Source organism: Octopus bimaculoides, chromosome 11, assembly GCF_046866305.1.
Source record: "Octopus bimaculoides isolate indiv1 chromosome 11, ASM4686630v1, whole genome shotgun sequence".
Taxonomy (NCBI): domain Eukaryota; kingdom Metazoa; phylum Mollusca; class Cephalopoda; order Octopoda; family Octopodidae; genus Octopus; species Octopus bimaculoides.
The window spans coordinates 7,169,884-7,196,873 of NC_142938.1; the positions used below are offsets into that span (position 1 = coordinate 7,169,884).

The 26,990-nt window shown below is 34.1% G+C and overlaps 1 protein-coding gene across 2 annotated transcripts in view; it reads right to left on the reverse strand.

Annotated features, from left to right (window-relative positions):
- The window catches only part of LOC106877174 (serine/threonine-protein kinase PAK mbt), a 43,328-nt gene extending 16,695 nt beyond the window's left edge, over positions 1-26,633 (reverse strand). Inside the window, exons 1-3 of one of the 2 annotated variants that reach the window (XM_014926003.3) lie at positions 26,267-26,633; positions 6,619-6,829; positions 1,770-2,321 (exon numbers count right to left, since the gene is read on the reverse strand). In XM_014926003.3, the coding sequence (XP_014781489.1) occupies positions 1,770-2,321; positions 6,619-6,819 (753 nt within the window). In that variant the 5' untranslated portion in view covers positions 6,820-6,829; positions 26,267-26,633. The remainder of the gene's footprint in view (positions 1-1,769; positions 2,322-6,618; positions 6,830-26,266) is intronic. The other variant, XM_014926002.3, reaches the window with a different exon arrangement.
- Between the last annotated feature and the right edge of the window lie 357 nt (positions 26,634-26,990).

Here is a 26,990-nt window from a genome sequence, read left to right on the forward strand (position 1 = left end):
TAACCAAGAGAGCTAAAAGAAAGACTACCACTATAATTCTGGACTAATGTGCCATGAAACTAACCAATATATACAGCTACATGTAAGTGGCATACAGTAAAGTTATGAAAATACTCACATATAAATCCAGCAACTATAGTTAACAAGGCAATACTTTAGATTTATTTGACAAGCAAAAACATATTTTAAAAGGGAGATGATGATAATTTACCTCTAAACTAGTAAAGAAAAAAAAACCCATGGAAGATATCGTTTTAACAAAATAGTACAGTATTTCTGACTTTTAGAAAACATTAATTAGAAAATCAATGAATTAGAACATTGAATTAGATAATTTGGTGATTCAATGAATAAGAAGTTAGATGCTGATAAAAATGAGTTAAATATGAGATTTACAGGCTGTGGCTGATGATAAAACAATGATTTGAAAGTTATTCGTGCTAATATTTCTACGACCTGTCTCAAAACAAGGAACATTATTCTGTCCTGTAACCCTTTAGCATCTGAACCAGCCATGCTCGGCTAAAATCCAACTGGATTTGGCCTCTCACTCCTACCCTACAATGTCATTGCAAATAGACAATCACATCATTGAAATATTGAAGCTATGAGATAATGCCAGATCCAATTCAAAACAACATGAATAAATAACTATTTCATTTGATAGAGTAATCTGAATGCCAAAGGGTTAATTAAAATCATATAAATACAAGTTACTGCTCCAACTTCAGAATTAAAGTGCTTAAAGGTAGGCATCATAAGTCAGCACTTTATTTACTTGTTGAAATTTAAAGAACTCATGGCAGCATGGTAAGAATGCTTTGAAAAACAAGCAACTATAATTTAAGAGGAAAATAACTGAAACAGATATATGGGCTTTTTGTAAATGTTGAAGCAAAACACTTTAATTCTTAATGAAAACAATATTGAAAAAGTAATCAATTCCTTATTCATCTGATAGACGCACAGTCTGATTGAGAACTATTTATCAGTAATAAATAATACACAATTAATTTAAGATTACATTTTAACATCCAGCCTGAAATATACTAAATGTGCAGCAACAGTGAAGGAAGCTTAATTGAAGATTGAATGAAGCTTATAGTATAGGAACATTGTCTTTAATTGAATGAATAAAAAAAATAATTTTGTCTTCAGACACAATCACCAACATAATTGTATTCATATTTATGCAATATTGGTATTTCTTTGAAGAGAATACCCTGAAACCAACCAACAGCAAATGTCAAATGTACAATATCCTAAACACGAAGAAATGATAGTAAAAGCACTGTGTGAAAGTAGCAAAGAGATGACATTTATGAAGGAAATCAGAGAAGTTTATAATGTTCCTACAAAATTTAATAGTTACATTTAAAAAACAAAAAAAGTGAGATTTGTTAATTGTATCTGCCCATGCTTCCATACATGAGATAGGTTTGATTTCATCTGAAGAGTCAATAATTTTAAAACTATTCTCTAGAGATCAGTAGCCATTATTTCACTGTTCTTTACCTAACAATTGCTCCAATCACTAATAGAAATGTTACAATATTTGCATGTCAATTCTTGCTAATTGCTTTCCCCTGTTGAGAATTAGAAACTTCGTCTTTCGATTGTTCAGAATATCTCTCTAGTGTTCACTTTCTCTGACATAGAAACATGTTTGTCAGTATCCAAATAGTCAATATTATTTGACTTAGTTTATCAATTAATCAATAACCATTACAATAATAGTTCAGTAAATAAACCAGTTTAATCATACAAACCTTATCGTAATCCATCCTCCCATGGTGTTTTGGTATTACTCGGTTTACATTGCTGAGTGGAGCTGGAAAGTTGTTGTGCTTTGGAAGAACAGGGACCATCAAAGTTCCATTCATGGGATTTGGTGGACGGTACTCTTCTCGATTATGTCCTGGTCCAACTGAGTAAGGTGGCGGACCTTCACGAGAGCGTTCATCATTAAATCTATGATCAGGATGCCCACTATCTGAATATCTAGGACGATTTTGGCTGTCAATATAATTTTTCTGATGAACTGGTTCATGAGGTAAGGTTTTAAAATCTCTGTCTTGATAGGGACCGTTCATGTGATCTCTCATGTATGAATGATTGAGATGAGTGGAGTGCGGCCGATTATTATAATTAACTGGTTCATCTTCAGGTACTGATGCATAATAACTGTCAGGAACATACCGTTTGTGTCGTAATGATGGTGGACTTTCTTTTCGTAAAGAATTGGATCTTGCAACTGTGATACTTTTGTTATCAGCTGCATAACCATTGATGCTGGATGATGAATTACCTCGCACAATAGTCTGAAATAAAAAAAAAAAAATTCAGTAGATCTCGTTCTTAAAAAGACCATATAAAATTTTATTTTTATAATTCCATTATAAAATCTTTTTCTTTTTACATGCACCAAACTTAATAACTATACAGAAACAAAAGAGAATTTCAGCAGGTCAAATGAATAGGTTACTGGTCTTTTAGTTGAGAAGTGATGGTTTAAACTATTTTACCAGTAGTATGTTATGTCCATGATTAAGGTATTTTACCTTGCTGGGCCTGTCCATTTATCTATGACTAGCTACTTTACAATTCATTATTGCAAGTAGCAAAAGCACTCTATAATTGCTGAGTGATTCATCACTTTGCAGTACAAAGCTTTTGAGCCATAGGGTGTACAGCTTGCAATGAGATAACCCAATACTCATATATATATATACTCATCATCATTTTAACATCTACTTTCCCATGCACACATGCATGGTTTGAACAAAATTTGTTTAGATGGATTTTCTACAACTGGATGCCCTTTCTGTTGCCAACCCTCACCTGCTTGCAAGTAAGGTAATATTTTCACATGACCAGACATGTTTTCACAGAAAATTGGAAATGAAGAATACTGCTTGTATAATGGTGACAGCTTGTTTACAATTAACACACGATGTCAAGGCAAGGAATCACTAACACACACAATAGGCTTCTTTCAGTTTCCATCTACCAAATCCACTCCCAAAGATTTGGTAGGTCCAGAGCTATACTAGAAAGCACTTGCCAAGATACCATGCAATGGAACTGTACTCGAAACCATGTAGTTGGGAAGCAAACTTCTTACCATACAGTCAAATCTGCACCTATAATATTAGTAAAACTTGTAATATTAGTAATACATTGTATATTGTTATTTAAATCTTTCTGAAGACTCAATCACTTTACCACCGACACAAATACCAAGAGTGCACAGTCATTACTTCAAATAAAGCTAACCCAAAATAGAACTAATTACAATTAGACAATTTTTAAAATACAAAATTCCTGAATAAAGACATTAACAGATAAACAGTAAAAGTCATCAACATACCTCAAATAATTTAATTTTATAAATATACATCAGTTTACTGCTGTGTTTCTTTTAAATTATTTTCATCAAATAAATGTCATTATGCCTAATTACCTATTGTAAACTGTAAACAAGAATTGCTTTGTAATATGAGTGAAAACTATTCTCATTTGTAATTTTCTAGTCTATTTTGTTTACAGAAATCAAACGTTATTTGAGCAAAGTGTTATTAGCTTAAACATTCAATTAATTAAATTGATTCTGGCACCAAGTGATGGAGTAATTATCTGTCTGCAAAACAACTACCCACTCTTTTGAAAGATAGGTATGTACTCACTGACTCTTGATATGGTATAAATGTATATACATTAATACAAATAAAAAAATGTAAAATAGTTGAAAAGATAAAGCGTGACCCATAGTAAAAGTTATTCTATGTGATGTCTCAGATGTGATTAGGACAAACCTAAGAGTACTGGAGCTCATAGAAGAGAAAATTCAGAATGAGGACATGTAGAAGCCTGTTGTATTACAGACCTACCCTTCATAACCAACATAAAGTGGTGCTTTAGACGATTATTTCATATTGATATTTATTTTTCAAATGAATTTCTCAATCAATGAAAGCTGTGTATTTTAAGGTGAAATTGGAAAAAAATGGAAAATATTTTGACTTAAGCATCATAAAATCTCAATTTTCTTTTATTTTTCTTATAATAAAGTTATTCAATAAGGAGTACAAATATCAGGAATATGCAAAGAAAAATGTTATATTCTTCTATAATAAACAAATTAAAGAGAGGTGTGTAACTGACAAGAAGACCATTGTATTATTTTACATATATTAAGCATGTGTATGCATGTACATAGATGTCTTTACATGTGAGCTAATCCGAAAATTGCTGTCATTTCCCATCATCAAATCATCTAATGCACTTGCACCTTTAATGACATGTGAAATAAAAGATCCTTTACTTGAAAAACAGCTGACAGTTAGCAAAAAGCCATCCAGCTGTAAAGCAATGTCTCAATAATATAATAATATATTCATATAACTCATGCTAGTATGGGAAAACGGATATAAAAATGAAAGAATAGCCATTTATTTCCTCTATAGCAAGACACCTGTGCTTGTCCATCTATCATACTTTAGCCTTTCAATACCTGGCATTGTCCACCTCTCCTTCTTAAATACTCCCCCCACTTAGTAGCAAGAACATTTTTTCCTTTTCCTTTTTCCTCTGTTCTTCTTTTGTCTTGCCAGTTACTTGGCAACCTCACTGGTGCTGGTGGCATGAAAACAATACCCAGTCTACACTGCAATGCGGTTGGCCTTAAGAAGGGCAGTAGAAACCATGTCAAAGCTGACATTGGAGTTCAATGCAGCCCTGCAGCTTACCATATCCTGTCAAACCATTCAACCCATGCCAGCAACAACAGCACAGTTTGCATAGTTTGATGATGATAATATATATAATATGAAGCTCCAACGAAGCTATAAGATGATACACAAGCACTCAACTTTTAGTGCATTACATCTTATAGCAGAAACGGCTGTAAGCTAATGAAATTCATTGCATAATTTCTTGTTCTCTTATTACATTTTGAACTCAACTAACACTTCTTTCTGAAGTGTATGTATACTGAGGTCCAACACCAGGTTATTAGTATTGCTATGCATAAGTCAAATACATAAGGAACTGCTGGAAATTGTAGTTGTGGATGATGCCAGTGCCACCTGAGTGGCTCCCTGTGCTAGTGGCAGGTAAAAAGCACCGTCTGAATGTGGTCAATGCTAGCCCCTTCACCTCGACTGGCACCTGTGCCGGTGGCATGTTAAAAGCACCAGCCGAACATGGTCGATGCCAGCCCCCTCTGGCCCGCGCTGGTAGCATGTAAAAAGCACCTACTACACTCTCAGAGTGGTTGACGTTAGGAAGGGCATCCAGCTGTAGAAACACTGCCAGATCAGATTGGAGCCTGGTGTAGCCTTCTGGCTTCCCAGACCCCAGTCGAACCATCCAACCCATGCTAGCATGGAAAATGGACGTTAAACGATGATGATGATGATGATCTTTAGTATGTTTATTTCTTCAAATGAGAGTTTTATGCTCAATAGTTTTGAATATTTAACAGTTTTTGTCAAGGTTATTTTCTACTGTTCCTAATTCCTGTTAGTGGCATTTGTAGATTCTCATAGTTTTACATCATCCTAACAGGATGGCTAAATACAGTTTACAAAAACCAAAAACAAAACAACATGAGATCGGACCATTTCACCTATTAATAATATACAACAGAATTTCAAACATAAAACTTTTAATAGCAAATTAACAACAATACCGTCTGAATGCTGTATATCTAGCTATTAGAACTAATTACGTAAATTGTAGATTTTTATAAAGACTTATTAATATTATTCAAATTAATATTTTACTGTCTCATTTACTATAAACAGTTCCATATCACAGGTTCATAAGTTGTTGAACAGCATAGAACTTTATTGTCCAACGTAACAAGCAGAGATAATAGATGACAACTTGTATGACTGTTTCCAAGCATACAAGTTTGAACTTTGTGATGCAGTAAAAAATGTTTAATCTTTGTTTTAGTAATATATTACTTAGTGTTAATACATTTTGTGGACTGTCATTTAATTTAGGAGTTCTCTATTATTATTTTTATCATTTGTTTCAGTCATTTGACTGTGGCCATGCTGGAGCACCGCCTTTAGGCGAACAAATCTTTGTAAGCTTAGTACTTATTCTATAGGTCTCTTTTGCCAAACCGCTAAGTATTTTAACAATTCAGCACTATTGATGGAATAAAAACTAATCTTTCTTCCAACTAATAATCCTGTATTCTCTAAACACAAGGCCTGAAATTTTGCAGAGGGGAAAACTGATTACATCAACTTCAGTGCTCAACTGGTACTTATTTTATCAACCCCAAAAGGATGAAAGGCAAAGCTGACCTTGGCAGAATTTGAACTCAGAACATAAAGCCAGAAGCTATGTTGTGAGGTATTTTGTCCAGCATGTTAACAATTCTGCCAGCTTGTTACCTTTAAGAGGCTAATAATACTCTATCCATTTTATTATTAGGACATTTTTAACATTATTTGAACCTTTAAACTGAGTATAAGTAAGAACAGAAACAACATTGAAGATTATATTTTTAATTCTTTTTCTAAATTTTTGCTATAGATACTTATTATTAAGATGTTTTCTTTTCCCATAACCAGCCATAAAACCAAACTCATTACTTACTTTATAATTACCCATATCTGTAGGGGTAATATGTGCAGGATCGACAATGGGTCGCCGCCGTTCTCCTGGACCAATAATCCCTTGCCATTGTGAAGGTAAACCAATGTAACGTCCTTGCTCTTGGTCAAAGCCAGTGTGTACTCGATGTTCAAAGTTCAGAGGATTCGAGATCTCTGGCTTTTTTGACTTCTTTTTAAACATCTGGACTCTTCTGAAAGAAAAATATTTTCAAACATATAGCATGTTCCTTAATGTTCAAACAGCACCTTTTTTTGTCTTAAAATGACAATTATAAGTAAGTATTAATTATAAGTAAGTGATGGTTAAAAATAGATCATGTAATGAAATATTAACCAGGTAATATTCATGACAGTAAATTATATTAATTTAATATTAGAATAATTATGATAATGACCATGCATACACATGCACGAAACAAAAACAAAAAAACCCTACTAAATTGAATACATAAGACATATTTAGTTTTTTGTTTTTCTTTCTCCTCAAAACTGTGCCACAGTGTCATCTTAGAATTCTATGCGGTATTTATTATGTATAAACAAGAGAGCATGGATTTTCAGCTACATTGCAGCTGAAGACTAACTAGTACAGGTCAAAATGGCAAAGCAGTGATTACTGATCTCATGCTCTTAGAATTTTAAACTAAACATTACTTAACAGCAAGACTAAATATGCTTTCATACCAAATTTAATGCCAGAGGGTTATTTTAAACAAACGTCTGTTAAAATGAAAACTAAGAAATTTAAAAAAAAAAAAAGAAAAAGGTTTAAAATGGCTGAGGAATTTAAACAATGTGACATCTAATCCTGTTTTGACAGGTTAACATTTTTTAAAACTTTTTTTTATAGCAAAACTTCAAAGATTTGCTGTTAAGTTTAGAGTCCAATTTTTACCTTTTACAACACTGGAATTCCTGAAATAGATACCAGTAATATACAGAGCTTGTGGGAGTGTTGGGCTCATGGTTGTAAGATTGTGGTTTCAATTACTGGACGATTAGGAATGTGTTGTGTTCTTGATCAAAACACTTCATTTCATGTGACTCCAGTTCACTCAGCTGGCAAAAAGGAGTGATCCGGTGATAGACTGGCAGCCTGTCCAGGGAGTGGCGGGATATATATGCCAGAGAAACAAGAAAACTGATCCTACGCTTCTTATGGAGAAATGTAGACTAACCAATACACAGAGTTTAGACAAAAATAATTGTTTATTTCTTCTTAAAAATGTCTTGATGCCTAATGAAAAAGTACTATTAATTGGCATGTGAAGTAGGGGAGTGGATAAAATGCTAGTCAACATTTCTCCAACTAACACTGGAAAAGACAGATCCTGAAAGCATTTTGTCTTTGCAAGATTCTTGATGTGAACTTGTGTGTTGAAACATTTTGTCGTATTTCAGGAAGGTAATTCTGCCCATAACAAACACACACATTGGTTATATTTCACTTCTTCATTATTTATTTGTTAATTGATTAACTATTTAACCAATTAACTAACCAACTGTTTGATTAATCATTCAGTCAATTACACCATCAGGTTTGTCTAATTCCTTTTGTTGTCGTTTGCAACTTCATCAATGACAGACCCTCTCTATTCCAGGTCTGATTCAAGTCTGTCTGTCAGTCTCTTAGTTTGCAGATTCTATATTTATATTGTTGTATGGATGTGAAAGAGAATGTGAGGAGAGAGAGAGAGAATTTGATCCCTTGAACATTTACAATAAATTCCTGATTCTGCTTCAAGTTACCTCACAACATTTAACCTTCATTTAATTTAACCCTTTTGATACCAACTCACCTGAAACTACCCTAACTTTAGCCTATTAAGTCATTTTACTGCTTATATGCAAACATTTTAAATTTATGTTACAATAATGGAAAAAAAGTAATTTCAAAACCAACTGAAACATACACAAATATATTTTGTTAGAAATATGGTCATGAAAGGGCTAAATTCACCCCTGTCCACTTTGGTTGGGTTTTAAACTGTCTATGAATTTTAATTTCTCTTCCTCAGTCTTGTTATGAATCCAGAGCAAAACTATTGCCTTAGCTATTAGTTTTATATGAATGAAACTTTCCGTTGTTTAATCTTTAATGGTAAATGAGAATGTTTTTTTTTGTTTTTTTTTGACAAGAGTCATTGAGAATAACATGACTGATTTAATTAGTTAATTCCACAATGCTATTGCTATTAATGCCAAATTTTAAAGCCTACAACTGTCCTTGACAGAATGATGATTTCCTTTACTTTTAGTCTGTTTTTATTGCCTTCTCAACTAACTTGTATCACGTTTGTAACAGTAGTCTGTTTTCAATTCAAGCTGCTAATTAAATGACAGATCATTAGAATAAGGGCTTTATGCATCTTTATACTTTGGTTTGTAGTAAAGGCACCCAAAACATTACACACATGTATTTAGATATCAATGTCATAACATTCACCTTAACCCTTTCGTTACCAATCTGGCTGAAACCAGTTTTGGCTCTGAGTACAAATGTCTTGTTTTCATGTTTTGAATTAAAATCTTCCACCAAACCTTAGTCACAATTTATGTTCCTAACATTAGCTTAGTGATAATTAAGTTATTTTACTAAATTCTTTGTTATATTTAAAGTAACTGAAAGAAACACAGAGCATCTCAACAGAAATACAGTAACAAAAGGGTTAAACATCAAACAACTTTTATCTTCTTGTAAAGATTGTGGTATTGTACATGCATTTGATAATGTTTATTTTCCTGTTTCTTTCCTAAACTGTTTATAACAATCATGTTATAAGTTGAATGGCAAACTTGGGGCATGATATACAATAAATTGATTTACTTTTAGTATTATCTAAAAATTGAGTCACTTCTTTTAGCTTCCACACACTTCCCTCAAATTGCTATCGTCTGCTTACCTTTTTTTCATTTCAATTTGAATGATGAAAAAACAAATCCTTCATCAAACATACCTTTTATATATCTCGTTTCTTGTTCATAATAAATTATCATTTTAAATGTTAATTCCTTTATTAGTTTCACTCATTGGACAACAGCCATACTGGGGAGCTGCCTTGAGGCAAAGTTGACTTTGGCAGGATTTGAACTCGGGGAACAGAAAGCCAGAATAATTACCACAAAACAATCTGATGCTCTTACAGCTGAGTTTAATAACTACACAAGAGATATTCATAAAGTTAAGAATCTTGGAGATCTTTCAAATTATTTACTGTCTAAAAAGTTTGAGTCACCAAACCAAATTTGTAGCCAGGCATTCTTGCAGTATCTGTTGCAACACTTTACAAATTGTTCCTCCATAAATAATATCTTAAGTTAGATAAATCTTCCTTCATTTAAAGCAGTCAATATAAATATCTCAAGATAAAAATTAAAAATAGAAAATTCTATTTCGATACAATAATTACTTTAGAATGCATTCTGTAAAATAATTATATATATATTTACTTATTCTAAGGTGGAAAACAAAAACTGTATTGTAATGTCTGATTATATTACTAAAATAAATCTGCAATATAATAATGAAAAAAAAAAGCTTTATTTATTTATTTTTTTTACTCTTTTACTTGTTTCAGTTGTCTGACTGTGGCCATGCTGGAGCACCACCTTAATAACTACATATTTTTCTCATATAAATCATTACATAACTGGAAAAGGATGTAAATATTTTTCTATATTGTTATATAAAACACCTGAAAGATCAGAAGTATTTAGAAATGTTTGTTGAAACACCCATTTAGAAAGGAAAAAGGGAATATCTCACAATACTAAGACCAAAGGGAAAGGTATAAATGCAACAACTTTACACTGATATTCCAATGGCTAAACCTAAGGATTTATAACTAAACTACATTAGTAAAGTAAATACGCTGCACAATATTATATTTTATATGGATTGAACCACTCTTTAAACAAATAAATTGTCATTGATTATGTATTGTATTGTATATCTTGATCAAATGTATCATTCTTTTGTTTGTTCAGGGATCAAAGATAAATGTTCATAGTTTTCTTAGACCCCCCAAAAAAACAAAAAAATTTTTTAATGAATCTCTTTGTAATTATGAAATTACTGTTATTCCATATAATGAAAATACTGATTATTGCAAGATAAAAGCCTAACCTACAAACATATGTATTTGTTTGTAAACTAAACAGTATTTAGATACTTCCTCGGAGGAGAAGGCACCTAATAATGTTATGATGCCAGGTTATGTATGTAATGCATCTGCAAAAAGAAAACATTTTATCACAAAAAGAAAACAAAACAACAAAAACACAGCCACTTATACACATTAATACGCAGATAATTTCCAAGTAGATGATGGCTTTTATATCAAAATAGATGTCTATAAATACCGACTTTGTAATTTAATCAAATATGTTTACTGCAGTGCCAAGACAACAAATATATATTTGTAAGAATTACATTTTTATCAGTTGCAGGATAGAAAATTTGGATGTATTTTTATTACCATTATTATTATAATTATTAGTATGGTAGTGGGTTCACAGAATCATTTGTGTGTTGGAAAAATTGCTTTGTGATATTTGTTCCTGGTTTTTACATTGTAAGTTCAAATTCCTTAGAGGCCAACTTTACTTTCATCCCTTTGGGGCTGGTAAAATGAACTACCTGTTAAGCACTGGGGTTGACTTAATCAGCTATATAACCCTCCCTCAGAATTTCAGACCTTGTGCCTATGTTAGACAATTAAAGGTGATAGAATGGTAGAATCATTAGAATGCCAGGCAATATTTTAACCAGCACTTTACATTCCAAGTTCAAATTCCACCTTTCATCCTTTCCAGTGGGACCAATATGTCAACAACCTCCAGTGAGACAATAAGGGTCATTACAAAGTAGCTCAAGGTAAGATTCTATCTGGAAAGTTTCATATAAACAAGTGACTCCCAACATCATGTGACCTCCTAGCTCTCCTGATTTGAAACTCCTGGACTATTGCACTTAGGATGCCAGGATTGTACTATGTGTCCTGATTTTTAATATGGTAAAGTATATTTTGTATAGAATTTAACAGCTATCTCTAACATGCTGAGCGCTCATATGGAAGCACCTTCAATTAGATTGATATTTTGGAACAGCCACAGGTTACATACATACATAGTATGTATATATATTTATATAAGAAAACTAAAAGGAAAACAGTAAGTACTAATTAATGAAATTAAATAAATGTCTTAAGTAGTTTTCAATGAAGGAATTCCACTATGATTACAAATGAAGAACTGTAAATCACTAACTCTTGGTTGATGGTAATTTTTTTTAAAATATCAAGGCTGCAGAAACAATAAAAATATATGCAAAAGCTTATCAGTTTCAAATTTATTTTGCATCAATTTTAAAGTAAAGACAAAAATATCATGAGACCAGTTATAAAGTATTGTTCAAACAAGCTGAGCATTACGAATTTAACTAACAGCTAAAATTTTTGAAGTAAGCGATATTAAAATATTCTATGTGACAATTTGTAAAAATGAAAAAATAAGAGCAATATGCTTCTATGATAGGGTTCAATCTTAATCACTATCATCACAAAGTTTGAATTAGATCCTGGACCTCTCCTTATGTTGGACATTAATTGCAGAATGCTTGTCTAAGAGCTAAATATCTGATAAAATAATCTATCATGGTAAAATAACAAAAACACTTTATAGTACCTAATTCCTAATTTGAGAAGATGTTACAAGTCACTCAACATGCGCTAGATTAGAAACATGGTTTGTGTCACATCAGTTGACTGCTTGCTGCTATTTTCTGTTACAAATAGGTACTTTTAATGTCAAATGTGTAACTGAGAGCTACCTGGTATCATAGTTAATAGCTTGCCTATACACCTTGATTTCAATATCAAAGATTGGCAGAAATAGTAGCACAGAAGACTAAATGCTTTACTGTATTTAATTTGTTTCCCTTTCCAAAAGTGTTAGTTACATTTGAATAGCTTCTTTCAGTTTGCCAGTTGAAAATGGTAGGCGTAGGGGGGGGGGGGGGGGCATCTTTAAACTTTAAAAAAAAAAAACCTCATGGGACATTAAGGATAATTAGTGGTAGTAAATGCAAAACTGTTAGTGTTTAGTCAGTGGAGGAAAAATTTGAGCAGGAAAAGAGTTCCACAGTATCTTGGGATTAGTGAGACAGCATGGGTAATAAGTAGATATATCGAATAGCTTCATCTTGGGATGGTGTAAAGTTAAACTATATAGCAGAAAAAAAGCAAATGAACAGAGCATGATGGTTGGTGACTCAAGTGAGTTGGGCAGGGAGTGAAGTTTTGTTTATCAAGTGAATGGCTTCTTGGATACGATCCAGAGTGTTATCCATGTTTGTGTAGGCATAGTAAATATACATCATATTTACACCATACATATGTCATATCTTTGCTTCATAAACAGATAGTCTTTCAATGATGATACTTGAAAATACTGAAATCTTCCAAAACTTATTACCAGATATGTTTTTTTTTCTTTTTGTTCTTTTTCTTATCTAAATATAAAATATATAGAAGAATTTCTTGTTCATCTGATGCTAAAATATTCAAGGAATACAAATAACAGCAACATATGTTTTGCTGTAAATGAATAACAAAAATATTGTTGATATGACATTATCTGAAGAATAGAAGAATAACAAACCAGTGAGGGAGCTTCAACATGGTTGCTCAACCTGTTAGAAATAACAGCCCAATCTCCTCCAAATCACACCAAACATTTTAAAAATTAAAGAACACATTGAATAATGATGTCTAAAGTTCACTGTCTAACAAAAGTGCTTAAATGGAAATGTCTTTGGTTAGGCTGTTTTATTGTGATCGTGAAGGTGCATGGCTTAGTGGTTAGGGCATTCGGCTCACGATCGTAAGGTTGTGAGTTCAATTCCCGGTGACGTGTTGTGTCCTTGAGCAAGACACTTTATTTCACACAGCTCCAGTCCACTCAGCTGGCAAAAATGAGTAGTACCTGTATTTCAAAGGGCCGGCCTTGTCACACTATATATCACGTTGAGTCTCCCTGAGAACTACGTTAGGGGTACATGTGTCTGTGGATTGCTCAGTCACTTGCACATTAATATCATGAGCAGGCTGTTCCGTTGATCGTATCAGCTGGGACCCTTGTCATCGTAACCGACGGAGTGCTCCTTATTGTGATCTTTGGGCTAAAAGAAAAAGCAATACTAAACTGTATTTGGAAGAAAGGGTCTGAGTTTAAAAAAAAACAACTGTACATGTTTAAATCATAATAGTTATTAAACAAACAGTTAGGGCCTTGTGAAAACTTGATGATGATAATAAGAGAGCTTGCTTAAAATGTCAGAAATGTATAGAATGTAACTCAATAATCTGCAGACAATACAATTAATGAAAAGAAAGAAAGAAAGAAAAAAAGTGGTATTTCAGATAATTTGACAAGACAACATTTCTGAAGTAACATATTACAGTCCTTGCAGAGGTTTATCTAAAGCATAAACTCGGTCAGCAGTTTTCAAACTGACACATATCAGCCCCACCTCTCATATTAGCGAAATATTTTTACTCCACCCTCCTCTTTATTAAAGAAAAGAGAAAACAGAGTTTGCATCAATGCTTTTTTATTCTTTGCCATACGTTGGACAAGTTTAATAAGTTTAAATGCCTCAATTTTTATTAAACATGGCAATTTACTAACCCCTTTTTTCAATCCTCACAGCGTCCTCTCCTTACCATTGAGATAGGTAACGTAATTAGTGCTAGTCGAAGGGTCTGTGGTACTATAGTAATAAGCAAATCAAGTGGAAGCTGTTTAAAAAGTTTTACAGTTTTTAAACATGTTTTTGAATAATGTATGAAAACTGCTCACCCTGTGGAATATAACAATCAAATATTTTCCCAAACGAATTTGTAATATTTAAAGTATTGAACCGAGTTTCCAATTTTGGAACCAAGGATATAACAAATTGATGTTATAATAAATGACCAAAGTTAACCATTTATAAATTAGATACTCAGTTTCTGATTTCTATAATGACCCTATAGTCTTTTAATCAGTTCCTAGTGCTAAGGCTGAAACATTTGCCTATACCCACCCACCTACATATATATTACACACATATTCTTCAAGTAAAAATCTACTAAACTATGAATATTTCTGGACCTTAAAATTTGTGTGAGTCCAGGAGATGCAATGTTCCAACACCATCAATGTCCTTTGCAATCACCCTAGATTTACAGATTATATGAATTTATTGATAAGTCTTATCTCATCTTCCTTTGTAGAATTGTTAAATCACTGTGGTTAATAACAAAACTAGTGACAGTCATTTTAAGTCAATTCAACCTTTATGAATTAAACTGGGTATTCAGAAACTGTGTGGAAGCCCATTGGCTGTACTGTACCTGTTTTGGGGAAGTAGACTTAACCTGTCACCTGGTTTAATAGCACTATTTGGGTCTCAAGCAGATTTGACCCTGTTGCATTCTTTGAGACCGGGTCTCCTGAGTAAGGATAATCTACAATTCATGGTTTCTTCCAGTTAGTCTCTGTGACCCCAACACGTAAAAAAATATCATGAGCACTGCTCTTCTTCCTCTGACTAAGCCATTAAATTTTTTTAAAAATTTAACTACTTAAAGCACAATGTCAACTATTACGGGGACACATCTGATTGGATTACTAAACTAAAAAGTACCTACTTCAATTGTAACTGTTTTATTTTAAGTCTGATCTTGCTATCTACCTCTTATGGTTGGCTTTAAAAATACTATCTTTCTTGAAGACAAATAGACCTAAGATTAAGCTTGTTCTGATAAATTAAATGAACAGTCAGACCATACAGTGTGACACTGCATGAATGTTTATTTAACGATTTAGAAGCGTAGAGTTTTCTCAGATTTCAGACTTATTCCCCCCTCTCTCTCTAATTGCTATTTATACCTTCAAATTAAATAACTCTAGTTTCAATTAATTATTGCTTCAGATTTACTGAGGCTAGTAAATAAGATACTAACCATCACTTATTTTTGCGACTATATAATTTATCATTTAATGGAAATTCCTTCAGTCAGCCATGGAAAAAATCCCTGTTTGGCAGAAGACCACTAAATCAATGCATCGTTTCATTTTGCTTCTTACATATTTCAATGATATTTTATTAGAAAACACTTTACTTTAAGACTCAAAGCTGAAGGAAGCAATGTTAAAATAGTTTATTTTTTAAGCTAACATTGAAAATATTTTAAAATTTTTATTGTTTTCTTTGATTTTAAATTTGTTCTGATCCATTCTAATTTTCCTTCTCCAGTAACACAGAATAAAGTGTAATTAAAAATATAGAGACCAGTACCTCAAAACTAGACAGTATAAATATTTACATCTGTAGAATAAAAAAAAAGTTTTATTTGAACTACTGTATTTTGTTGTAGCTTTGGAGGGTCATTATGCCAATATGAAACACATGCACTGGTTCTATTTTACTTCTTTCTTATTTGTCAATTGGTTCACTATTTAACCAATCAATCGATTGAGTAATAATTCAGTCAATCAACATGATACTGCCAACCAGTTTTCAACTAAAACTCGGTGATTTTCATGGCTTTTACCATTGTTTCGTTGAAACAGTTAATTAAATGAGATTATACATTTCAGTCTGGTATAGAAAAGTAGTTAGAGTTTATAATATATGCAGTCACAATTTGTATCCATAGCACTATTCCATAAAACTAAAACAGAAAAAGAGCTCAAGAAAAATACTACAGCCATTTCACTTCACTGTTTAATACTATTGGAAAAGCATGAATGTCACACAATCTTGTTTCTAGATCTACTAAAATAGTGAGCCTTTGTGCCTAATTAAAATAAAACTGTCTCAGGATATGTAGATCAGAATAAGCAAACTCAAAGTTTGTTGGCAACAGAATTTCTAAATAATAAAGGGATATACTATAGAAAAGATGTAGTTAATGATCCAAGTTCAGAATTCTTTAGATACTGAATGTTTTTATAAGCAAAAATAAACAAAGGTTGAGGATCGCTTATCTTTTTACCCAAGAATAAAGAATTCGATTACAATACAAAAGTTTCTATTACTGCATAAACCTATTTTTGAAAGAAAAGTTGTCAGGAACCTGCAACTATTCCAGACAAAAAGAATTAAACAATTGCTTTTATTTTAAACAGTTAATTAGCAAATGAAGCTTCATGTGTAAATCTAAAAACTGTTATCAATAATTGTATTGTATTATTTGTGCTTTATATTCAATAATAAAAAATAATTTTGTGAATCAATTCGTTTGAAAGTAAAGTACAATTCAATTTAGGCATTTAAGAGCAGCTGTACAAAGGAAAATGAAGCTAAGGAAACAGACTTAAGATAAATGAAATCTTCATAGAAGAGTTGCAGGTGGAAATGTTGGTAAAATGAGAAAAGACAATCTTGGTAAGACGTGCAGGTGACTGTGATAATATTTTAAATACTATATTCAATAAACAGAAGAATATAAAAGAATTTTACTCTTTATATTGTGTTACATGAAATATGTATCATGATTAACTTGTATAATTATTATCTATACTGATATAACCCAGAAACACTTCCAAATTAAATAAATAATAAAAAGTTATGAAATTAACAACTTGCAATCTCTATTAAGTTCAAATTCGTGCTGAAACATCCTCCTCATCATTTTTAATGCTTGCTGTTCCCATTCTTGCATGGGTTGGATGAAGTTTATTGGAGCAGATTTTTTACAGCCGGATGTCCTTCCTGTCATCAATCCTCACCTATCTCCAAACAAGATATTTCCCTATACTCAGACATGTTTTGCAGAATATTGGAAATGAATGACATTAGTTTATAGCAAACATGCAATGTCAAGATACACACACACACACACACACAATGAGTTTCCTCCAGTTCCTGTCTACCAAATCCATTCACAAGGTTTTGGTTAATCTGGGGTTATAGTATTAGACACTTAGTGGGAATGAACCTGAAACCAATTGTGGGTGAGTGCGAGTGTTTGTGTGCCTGTGTGTGTGTTTGTGTGCCTGTGTGACAGTTTCTGCCTGTGTGACTGTTTATGTGCCTGTGTGCATGCGTGTGTGTGTGTGCATGTTTGCATTTCCTTGTCTTGATATCGTATAATAGTTTTCTTTTAAAGTCAGTGTGTCATACAAGCTGTGCGATTCATTTTTAATATTCCGCAGAAACATATCTTGCCATCGGGAAATATTATCTTGCTTGGAAACAGGCGAGGGTTAACAACACGAAGGGTATCTGGCTGTAGAAAATCTGGTTCATGCAGACCCACGTTTAAATAGAAAAGTAGAGATGATGATGATGATGAGGAGGAGGAGGAGGAGGATATATAAATTTGTAATGAAAAAAAAAACTTATTTAAAAAAAACTAACTGAAGAGCAATATACAATAAATCATATAGTGATTCTTCAGTGGCTGGGTAATAAAACTGATTTAAATGCAAAAATGTTTATGACAATCAAATTAATCTTTTATAACATTTCTCACAAAATACGTTTATACAGTTTAATTAATTTTGAAAAATAGGAACTCAGAGGGATATAGAAAAGCACCTAATATTTTCCATTATTAAACTGATATTGGAATATAAAAAGTCGATTTAGAATTATGATGGCAAATTTTAAATGAAATAGGAACACTTTAACATGAGAAGGGTTTGTGTTGGGGTAGCAGAGAGAGTTTCAGGTAGGTTAATATCTAAAGCTTTGATACACATTTTAAAGTGGGATACATACTCTTTTTTTACTGGCTTCAGTCATTTCACTGCGGCCATGCTGGAGCACCGCCTTTAGTCGAGCAAATTGACCTCAGGACTTATTCTTTGGAAGCCTAGTACTTATTCTATCGGTCTCTTTTGCCGAACTACTAAGTTACGGGGACGTAAACACACCACCATCGGTTGCCAAGCTATGTTGGGAGGACAAATATAGACACACAAACATATACACACACATACATATATATATATACACATATATACGATGGGCTTCTTTTAGTTTCCATCTACCAAATCCGCTCACAAGGCTTTGGTGGGCCCGAGGCTATAGTAGAAGACACTTGCCCAAGGCGCCATGCAGTGGGAATGAAACCGGAACCATGTGGTTGGTAAGCGAGCTACTTACCACACAGCCACTCCTACGCCATATGAAATTAAATGAATTAAGAATTACGAAGACATGAAAGTTTATTACTAAAACTTGAGAAAATAATCTTGACATTTCCATCAACTGGGATATTAGTAAAACAAATATGTCAAAGGTTTGAATTAACAAATTAGTAATGTTCAAATTTACTAATAGAAATTACTAGTTTAAAACAAAATGAATGATAAAATACTGCTAATACGATTACTCACTGACGGCTTCTCCCGGCAAGTGGCTCACGTATGAATGGTTCCACCTTAAAGTGTTGACAAACACAACAAAATGTGACTTATATATAAAATCACTGCAACGCATGAGCCAATAAGATTATTTCCTTTTAATAACGACTGTAATTGATTCTATCATTTCAATTTATCCAAACATTGGAATGAAAAGTCTGAAATCATTAATTCTCAGACAATGGACATTACATCTGGATAGCAATTCAGAGTGTGTGTTGAGGAAGAGGAACAGAAGAGGACTGGGGAAAAAAAATCTATATTTAGCGAACATGTTTTAAAACAATATAACGACTATACTAATTTTGTGTATTTTTATTTTATTCTTTTACTTGTTTCAGACGTCTGACTGCGGTCATGCTGGAGCACCACCTTTATCTGGACAAATCGACTCCAGGACTTATTCTTTGTTAGACTAGTACTTATTCTATTAGCCCCTTTTTTCTGAACTGCTAAGTTACAGGAACATAAACACACCAACATTGGTTGTCAAGCGATGGTGGGGGGACAAACACAGACACAAATAATACATACACACACATATAATATATATATATATATATATATAGATATACACACACAGACACCGACCATGCTCAAATGGTGCTTTTTACGTTCCCCTGGCACAGGATCAGTCAGCCGTCACTGGCATTGACTACGCTTGAATTGTACTTTCTACATTCCACCGGCATGGGAGCCAGTCAGGTGGCACAGGCATCGACCACGCTCGAATAGTGCTTTTTATGTGCCAATCAGGTGGTACTGTCATCGGCCACAACAATGACTTCACTTGACTCAACAGGTCTTTGCAAGCACAGTTTATTGCCCAATGATTGAAGTGTACTCTTACTTAAATGGGCTGGTTATGCTGCACTGGCATAGGCCACAGTTATGGTCTCACTTGGCTTGGCAGGTCTTCTCAAGCACAGAATATCTCCAAAGGTCTCAGTCACTTGTCATCACCTCAGTGAGGCCCAATGCAATGTACATAAATTGACACATGCACACATATGCACATACATGTATGCATGGCCTGGTGGTTAGTGGGAAAAGATAACAGGAGAGAAATTAAAGAGCGAGAGAGAATGCAGAGTTTCACATCCTGCAAGCTATTAAAAACTGGTTATTTACTTAAAGGATGTTAAACTCTGCACTCTTTAATTGTTCTCCAGTCAACTTTTCCCTGAAAAAGGACTGTGCAAAATAATGGACTCTCCACTCCCCACAACAAGTTCAACATGCTCTTTTTTGCCAATTTCACTACACACACACGCACATAGAACTGGCTGTTCTGTTGATCGGATCAACTGGAACACTCGTCATTGCAATCAACAGTTAGTTATTGATACAGTATTAAAGGTTTGAATGGTATTGGTACAATATTAGTGATGTGTTGGTGTTATGGAAATAGTTGTGTACCAGCGTCGCCTTACTGGCACTTGTGCCGGTGGCACATGAACAAAACATTCGAGCAAGGTCGTTGCCAGTGTCGCTGGACTGACTGCTGTGCAGGTGGCATGTAAAAAACACCATTTGAGCGTGGCCGTTGCCAGTACCGTGTGACTGACCCTCGTGCTGGTGGCACGTAAGAGCACCCACTACACTCTCGGAGTGGTTGGCGTTAGGAAGGGCATCCAACTGTAGAAACTCTGCCAGATCAGATTGGAGCCTGGTGCAGCCATCTGGTTCGCCAGTCCTCAGTCAAATCGTCCAACCCATGCTAGCATGGAAAGCGGACGTTAAATGATGATGATGATGATGTATATACACATTAGACACACAAACACACACACAGCCTTCTCATTCTTTAACATCTGTATTATCATATTTGCTGAGTTCATAAAGTGGAAGTATATGAGGTATGATTTTTACAGTCAGATTCTCTTTCAGTTGCCAACCCATAACTATTTTTCAAGTAAAGAATTTTTTTTTTTAAATTCTAGAGGAATTCAAACCCACAAATCTGGCAGATGATTTATTGGCAAGGCATGTTGACAAACATCACTGACTGCAGCCAAGGTACTGTGACATCACTCCATCTACCAATTCCCTCACAAGACACTGGTTGGTCTGGGGTTACAAAAGAAGACATTTTCCCAAGTTATCAAGCAGCAGGACTGAACCTGAAGCCACATTGTAGAGAAGAAAACTTCTCAACCACACAGTCATGGAGGCATCTGTGAATGAGAAAGAGTGTGTGTGTGTGTGTGTGTGTGTGTGTGTGTGTACATGCACACACACACACACACACACATATACCTAATAAACATGTCTATATATCTACCACAGACTGTGAACAAGTCAATATTTAAAGTTTGAAAACAAATCTCTCCAAATCTAGGAATTAATTGGGCAGAGATAAAATGCAAATATTTACTACAACAGAGTGGTAAAAACAAATGGCTGAGAGCTCGTCAGAATTGCTGTTTACCATTTATTCTAACTCCAGCAAGGTTGCCATAAATATTTTCAATTATAACTTCAGTTTGGTGAATTAAAATATTTAAGAAATGGATTATTGATAATGTAAGGTATCCCTTTATCTCTTGTTTCAGTCATTAGACTGACCATTCTGGAGCACTGCCTTGAAGGGTTTAGTCAAACAAATCAACCCCTAGTATTTATTCTCTTGGTTTCTTTTGCTGAAATGCTATATTATGGAGAGCATAAACAAACCAACACCAATTCTCAAGTTGTGGTGGTGGACAAACAGAAGTACAAAAACACACACACACACACATATATAGACATATACAAACACACACACATACATGTTGAGCTTCTTTCAGCTTCCATCTACCAAATCTGCTCACATGACTTTGGTGAGCCCAGGCCTTTAGAAGACACTTGCCCATGGTGCTGCACAGTGGGACTGAACTGAAGACCATATGATTGGGAAGCAAGTTTTTTTAACCACACAGCCACACCCTAGCCTATATGGTAGGTGTCATTTCCAACAGCTGATATAAAGACCATAAACTATGGCCAGAATGCCACTGAAACTAAGCAGCAAGCCAGACAATTATACAATATGCATATCATCTGTGCAATTTGTGTGAAAGCATAATATTGAATTTATAGGAATACATGCATTTATGGTTAATGGATGTCAAAGAAAATAATATTTATTATAGTATTCAGTTAATGAGCAAGATTTGCATGTTTATGCAAATATTGTACATTAACGATAGCATTTATTTGAGTATGGAATACATTATGCGAATATATGTTTTGCACGTAATTGAATTAACCACTCCTGGGTATGAGTATAAAAACTGCATCCCTCTGCCAAGCCATGTTGAGCCAGTGTGACAGAGCAAGCTCATCAAACTCTTTTACTTGTTTCAGTCATTTGACTGTGGCCATGCTGGAGCACCGCCTTTAGTCGAGCAAATCGACCCCAGGACTTATTCTTTGTAAGCCTAGTACTTATTCCATCGGTCTATTTTGCCGATCCGCTAAGTTACGGGGACGTAAACACACCAGCATCGGTTGTCGAGCGATGTTGGGGGGACAAACACAGGCACACACACACATATATACATATATATATATATATATATATATATATATAACGTCTCCACACACGTTTATGCATGCATGTACGTATAATTTAATTATAATATAAATTATATACGGTTTTATTATACATCATATACAACGAAAAAAATCCTGCGTTGGTTTCAAAATATGCAACAGACACAGGTACCATAAAATGTAATCCCCAGATTGAAATGCCGTGGCACGGTCTTAGACAAAACTGAATTGTTTTAATTACAGGTGAAATCTATTCACGGGTTGCGCCACAGATTCCATTTATTCAATTTCCTTCAGAAGGGTTGGGTAGACTCGAGGTTATCTATGCACGACACCAAACAGAGAGCTCTTATACGAGATCTCACGAGTGAGAAACAAATTTCTTAACCACTCGACCATGCTTGCATCTAGAGATAGCTAGGATAAGCAGATAAGTGGACGTACATAACACACACCAGAGAGGGAGAGAGAGAGAGAGCTGTACAAGATAAAGTCATTTATAAGCACATGTACATATTTGCAGTGGTGGATCTCAGTCGTTCGATGATGAAGATTCAGGTGTTTGATTAACTGAATTATCTACTCCTTAATTAACGTCTAAATTGGCTGAGCCTTCTGCAGACACGTGTACTCTTAACGTAATTCTCAGACAGAATCAGCTGGGCAAGCACAATCCATCCGACGGACTTCTAAACAGTTTCCGTCTACCCGATTTCACTCATTAAGTATTTGTCGAACACAGACTACAGAAAATGACGTTTATCAATGACGCCATGCGATGGGATCGAGCCAGAGACCCCGTGGTTGCGAAGTGGGCATTCTTCTTAACGATTTGGCCAAATAGCGCCTAGGTGTATATATTAGATATATGCTAAAGGTGCGAGCGCGAAGCGTAAACATTAAAGAAACACATGGGCGTATACACTTTCGTTGACACATAATGTAATTAGAGAAGATAGAGCACACTCTACATAATACATACACACACGGATGCACACTGCACTGCACATACACTCACTAACTAATACATATATGTGTGTAAAGAATGCATATATATATATATATATATATATATATATAGTGTACTGTTCCGTGATAAGATCAACAAAAACAAAATACTCTATATATGCGAGGGAACTTCTACGTGGTCGTTCGAAATAGCAGCAGAATATCCTCAAATTACCTGTACACGGTCCACCCAATCACCGTCTTATCAAGGAAGTACACGCAGTCCAAGATACTCCTAAAACGAGGGTATGGGTAATATGACTGGCTGGCCTAAACAAACAACATATACACTGCACGTATATATACACACTCATGAGGGTGTACGTCTGTGTGTATATATACGAATGTATTTCAAGTCGATCAATGTATCTACTCGTCGTATTATACAAAGACACTTGTACTCTTATGGAAAGCCTCTGTCAAAATCCGCCTGACGGAGTGTAACGAAATTTTTTTTAAATTACAGGTACACAATAATCTGACAAGTTTAATTTTTTTTAATTTTTTTTACTTCCATGTTTAAGGTTTGGATCGATCCAAGTTAATATCAGACAGATCCTGGTAACAGGATCAACCTCAGAACCCAATGAGTGCCGAACAAGCGAACGTATTCAACCAAAACAAAAATGCACCTGCACGACTATGTATATATGTGCAAACAAACAGCAAATACATTTTATATATTCACACTGTATAAATATACACATGTAATTGAAATACAATACAATGCACTGCAACATCAGACGCCAATATATACTCACATACACAGGTATGCAGGTTGTCTATAAACATATACTGACATGCACAAGGGCTTTATACAGATCCCCAGGCAATATACATAAATAGGCATACACGAGAAAAAGTACCCACCTATGCAGGCATATCTAAGTATCTATGCACATACTATATATATAGTGTGTGTGCATAAGTATACACTTACACGCGTGTGTTTGTGTGTATTTGCGCGCAATATAAAGGGTTCTATTGGAAATATTAGTTCACACAGCCCAACACCTTTTTTTCATCCCACACTCGTTCCCCCTCCCCACGCAATATGTAATATATACTTAAAATTAATCTAGCTCTTTTTAGAAGTCTTGTTCGATTCTTTGTAATCCACAAGACTTAAGTGAATAAATATTCACAATAGCTTTATTCCAAGTAATAGTCAATGGCCGATCCGAACAGAAAGATTAATTTGCTTAATGACCAACGGCAGCTATTCAGGTAGACATTAATCAGCAACTGAACTGCAGTCAGAGTTCAGGAAGAAAGACTGTTCCACACACATACACTTTCACGGGAGGAAAGATTATTTAATTATACATGTATATAATACATACACTAGCAGTACACAAAACCTACTTATAGTGAATGTGTATACAAACACACGCACAATACGTATGTCTTATTTTAAATAGAAAACAACCGAAAAGAAAATAAATGTCAGGTGAGGTCAATCGAATAGGTATCTTATTGAAATTATGAGTAAAGTACTGACAACTAGTTTAATCGCCGCCTGTTTAATCGTGGGATCTCAGCGTGTACTATTTCTATATTTTGAAAGAATGAAAAATAATAATACAGCTCTAGAAAAGTATATGTTAAGAACACCTGTTAAAAAAAATAGAGAAAAAGGCGGTAGCATCAGTTAAAAGACACACTGACCAACACACCTGCATCTACTTCTAGGACAAGCAATTTTACGGACAACTCGAAACATGTTTTATACTGATAACCACTTGGTTACACACACACAATCTTTATCATACCTTTTGAATTGATTTTGTTGTGGGATCGGTACTTGAGATGAGTTAAAATACTAAGCCAAACCTCAAAAATGTGGTATTTAATAATTAGTAAAAGGTATGGGGGACTATACGAATACATTCCAGTTCTTCTTTAGAAACGTGTTTAAATTAAATCTTATATCAACTAAAATAATGAAAACTTAGGAAATAATTTAGCGATCTATGTGTTAAAGTCAATCTTAATATTAATTTTTTCTTTTTTTCCAAATAAATTCTCTTAAATCCTGGGATATATTTAATAGTTCAGCTTTAAGAGGGTTGATTGCGGGTCTATATAAATATATTATCGAAAAGAAACCACCTGCAAGAATGTTTGGAGACGTCGATTCTATGCCACGCACAAATGAATTAAAACAAAAAAAGAAACATCAATTAACACATGGTTTGAGAAGCGCAAGCCTGATGCGAAAAGAAGAGAAATACGACTTAAACGAAAGGAATATTGAGATAAAACAGTCCCATAAGTGGTATGAAATAGTTGTGAGAGTAAAGAGTCCCGTTTTAATAGCCGTAGGTCAAAACATAAACTGTCCTAGGTCATAACAACTGGACGGAATTTTGTAATAGATATATATATATGAATATATATGGTTTGGCCGTTTAGTAAATCATTTGCTCTTTTATTTAGTTTAAAGATAGATGAAAATACTGTTTAACATTCCAGCAATGACAGTAAGAAGGAAAAAAACAATAACAAGCTATAAGTGGGACACTTGAAACTGACACATACCTGCATACTCGCCATTCGGACAGTTCAAAATTAGGGGAAAAAATAAGAGTAAATAAAATATTTCGAATTAAAAAAAGCTAAAATGGAACTGTGCAAAATAAATAACGAACATTGAAACTTACTTTGTAATTGAGTACGTTTAAGTTATAAATCCAATTTTTTTTTATCTGTTTGTCTCAGGACTATGAAAATGATATTGACGCCATGTTTTGATCCGGGTACTTTTGACGAACAAACTTCGTTATGAAGGGAGAGGCGTGACTGACGTTCGTCACTCCACCTTCTATCAACTGCCTCTTACTCCTCCTCTCTCTATACTACCAAACCTATCTATTTTATCTCTTACTCCTCTACAACCTTTATCCTATCTATTTTTCACCTCTCATTCCCCCTCCGTCTATAGTCCTAATCCTATCTATTCTGCCTCTCATTCCCCCTCCTTCTATAGTCCTAATCCTATCTATTCTACCTCTCATTCCCCCTCCTTCTATAGTCCCAATCCTACCTATTCTATCTCTTACTCATCCTCCTACGATATAATCAAATCCTTCCTCCTCATTCTTACTCTAACGCTGTATAGTGTCCTCCACCACTACCAGCATCACCGCCATCTCGCCCCTATTTAATTTCTTTCTTAATCTTACATCTATATTGCTTTGCATTCCTTCCTACACTAGGTGTTACTCTTGTTTCATTCTTACCCAATTGTTACGACATACACTACCTTGAAATGCATTTGAGGAAAATACTATACGACTTCTTTTCCTCTGAGGTTTCCACTTTCAGTCTCCAGAAACTATATTTAGATACCTTTTTTTTTTTCTCTGCTTATTTTTCTTTTAATCT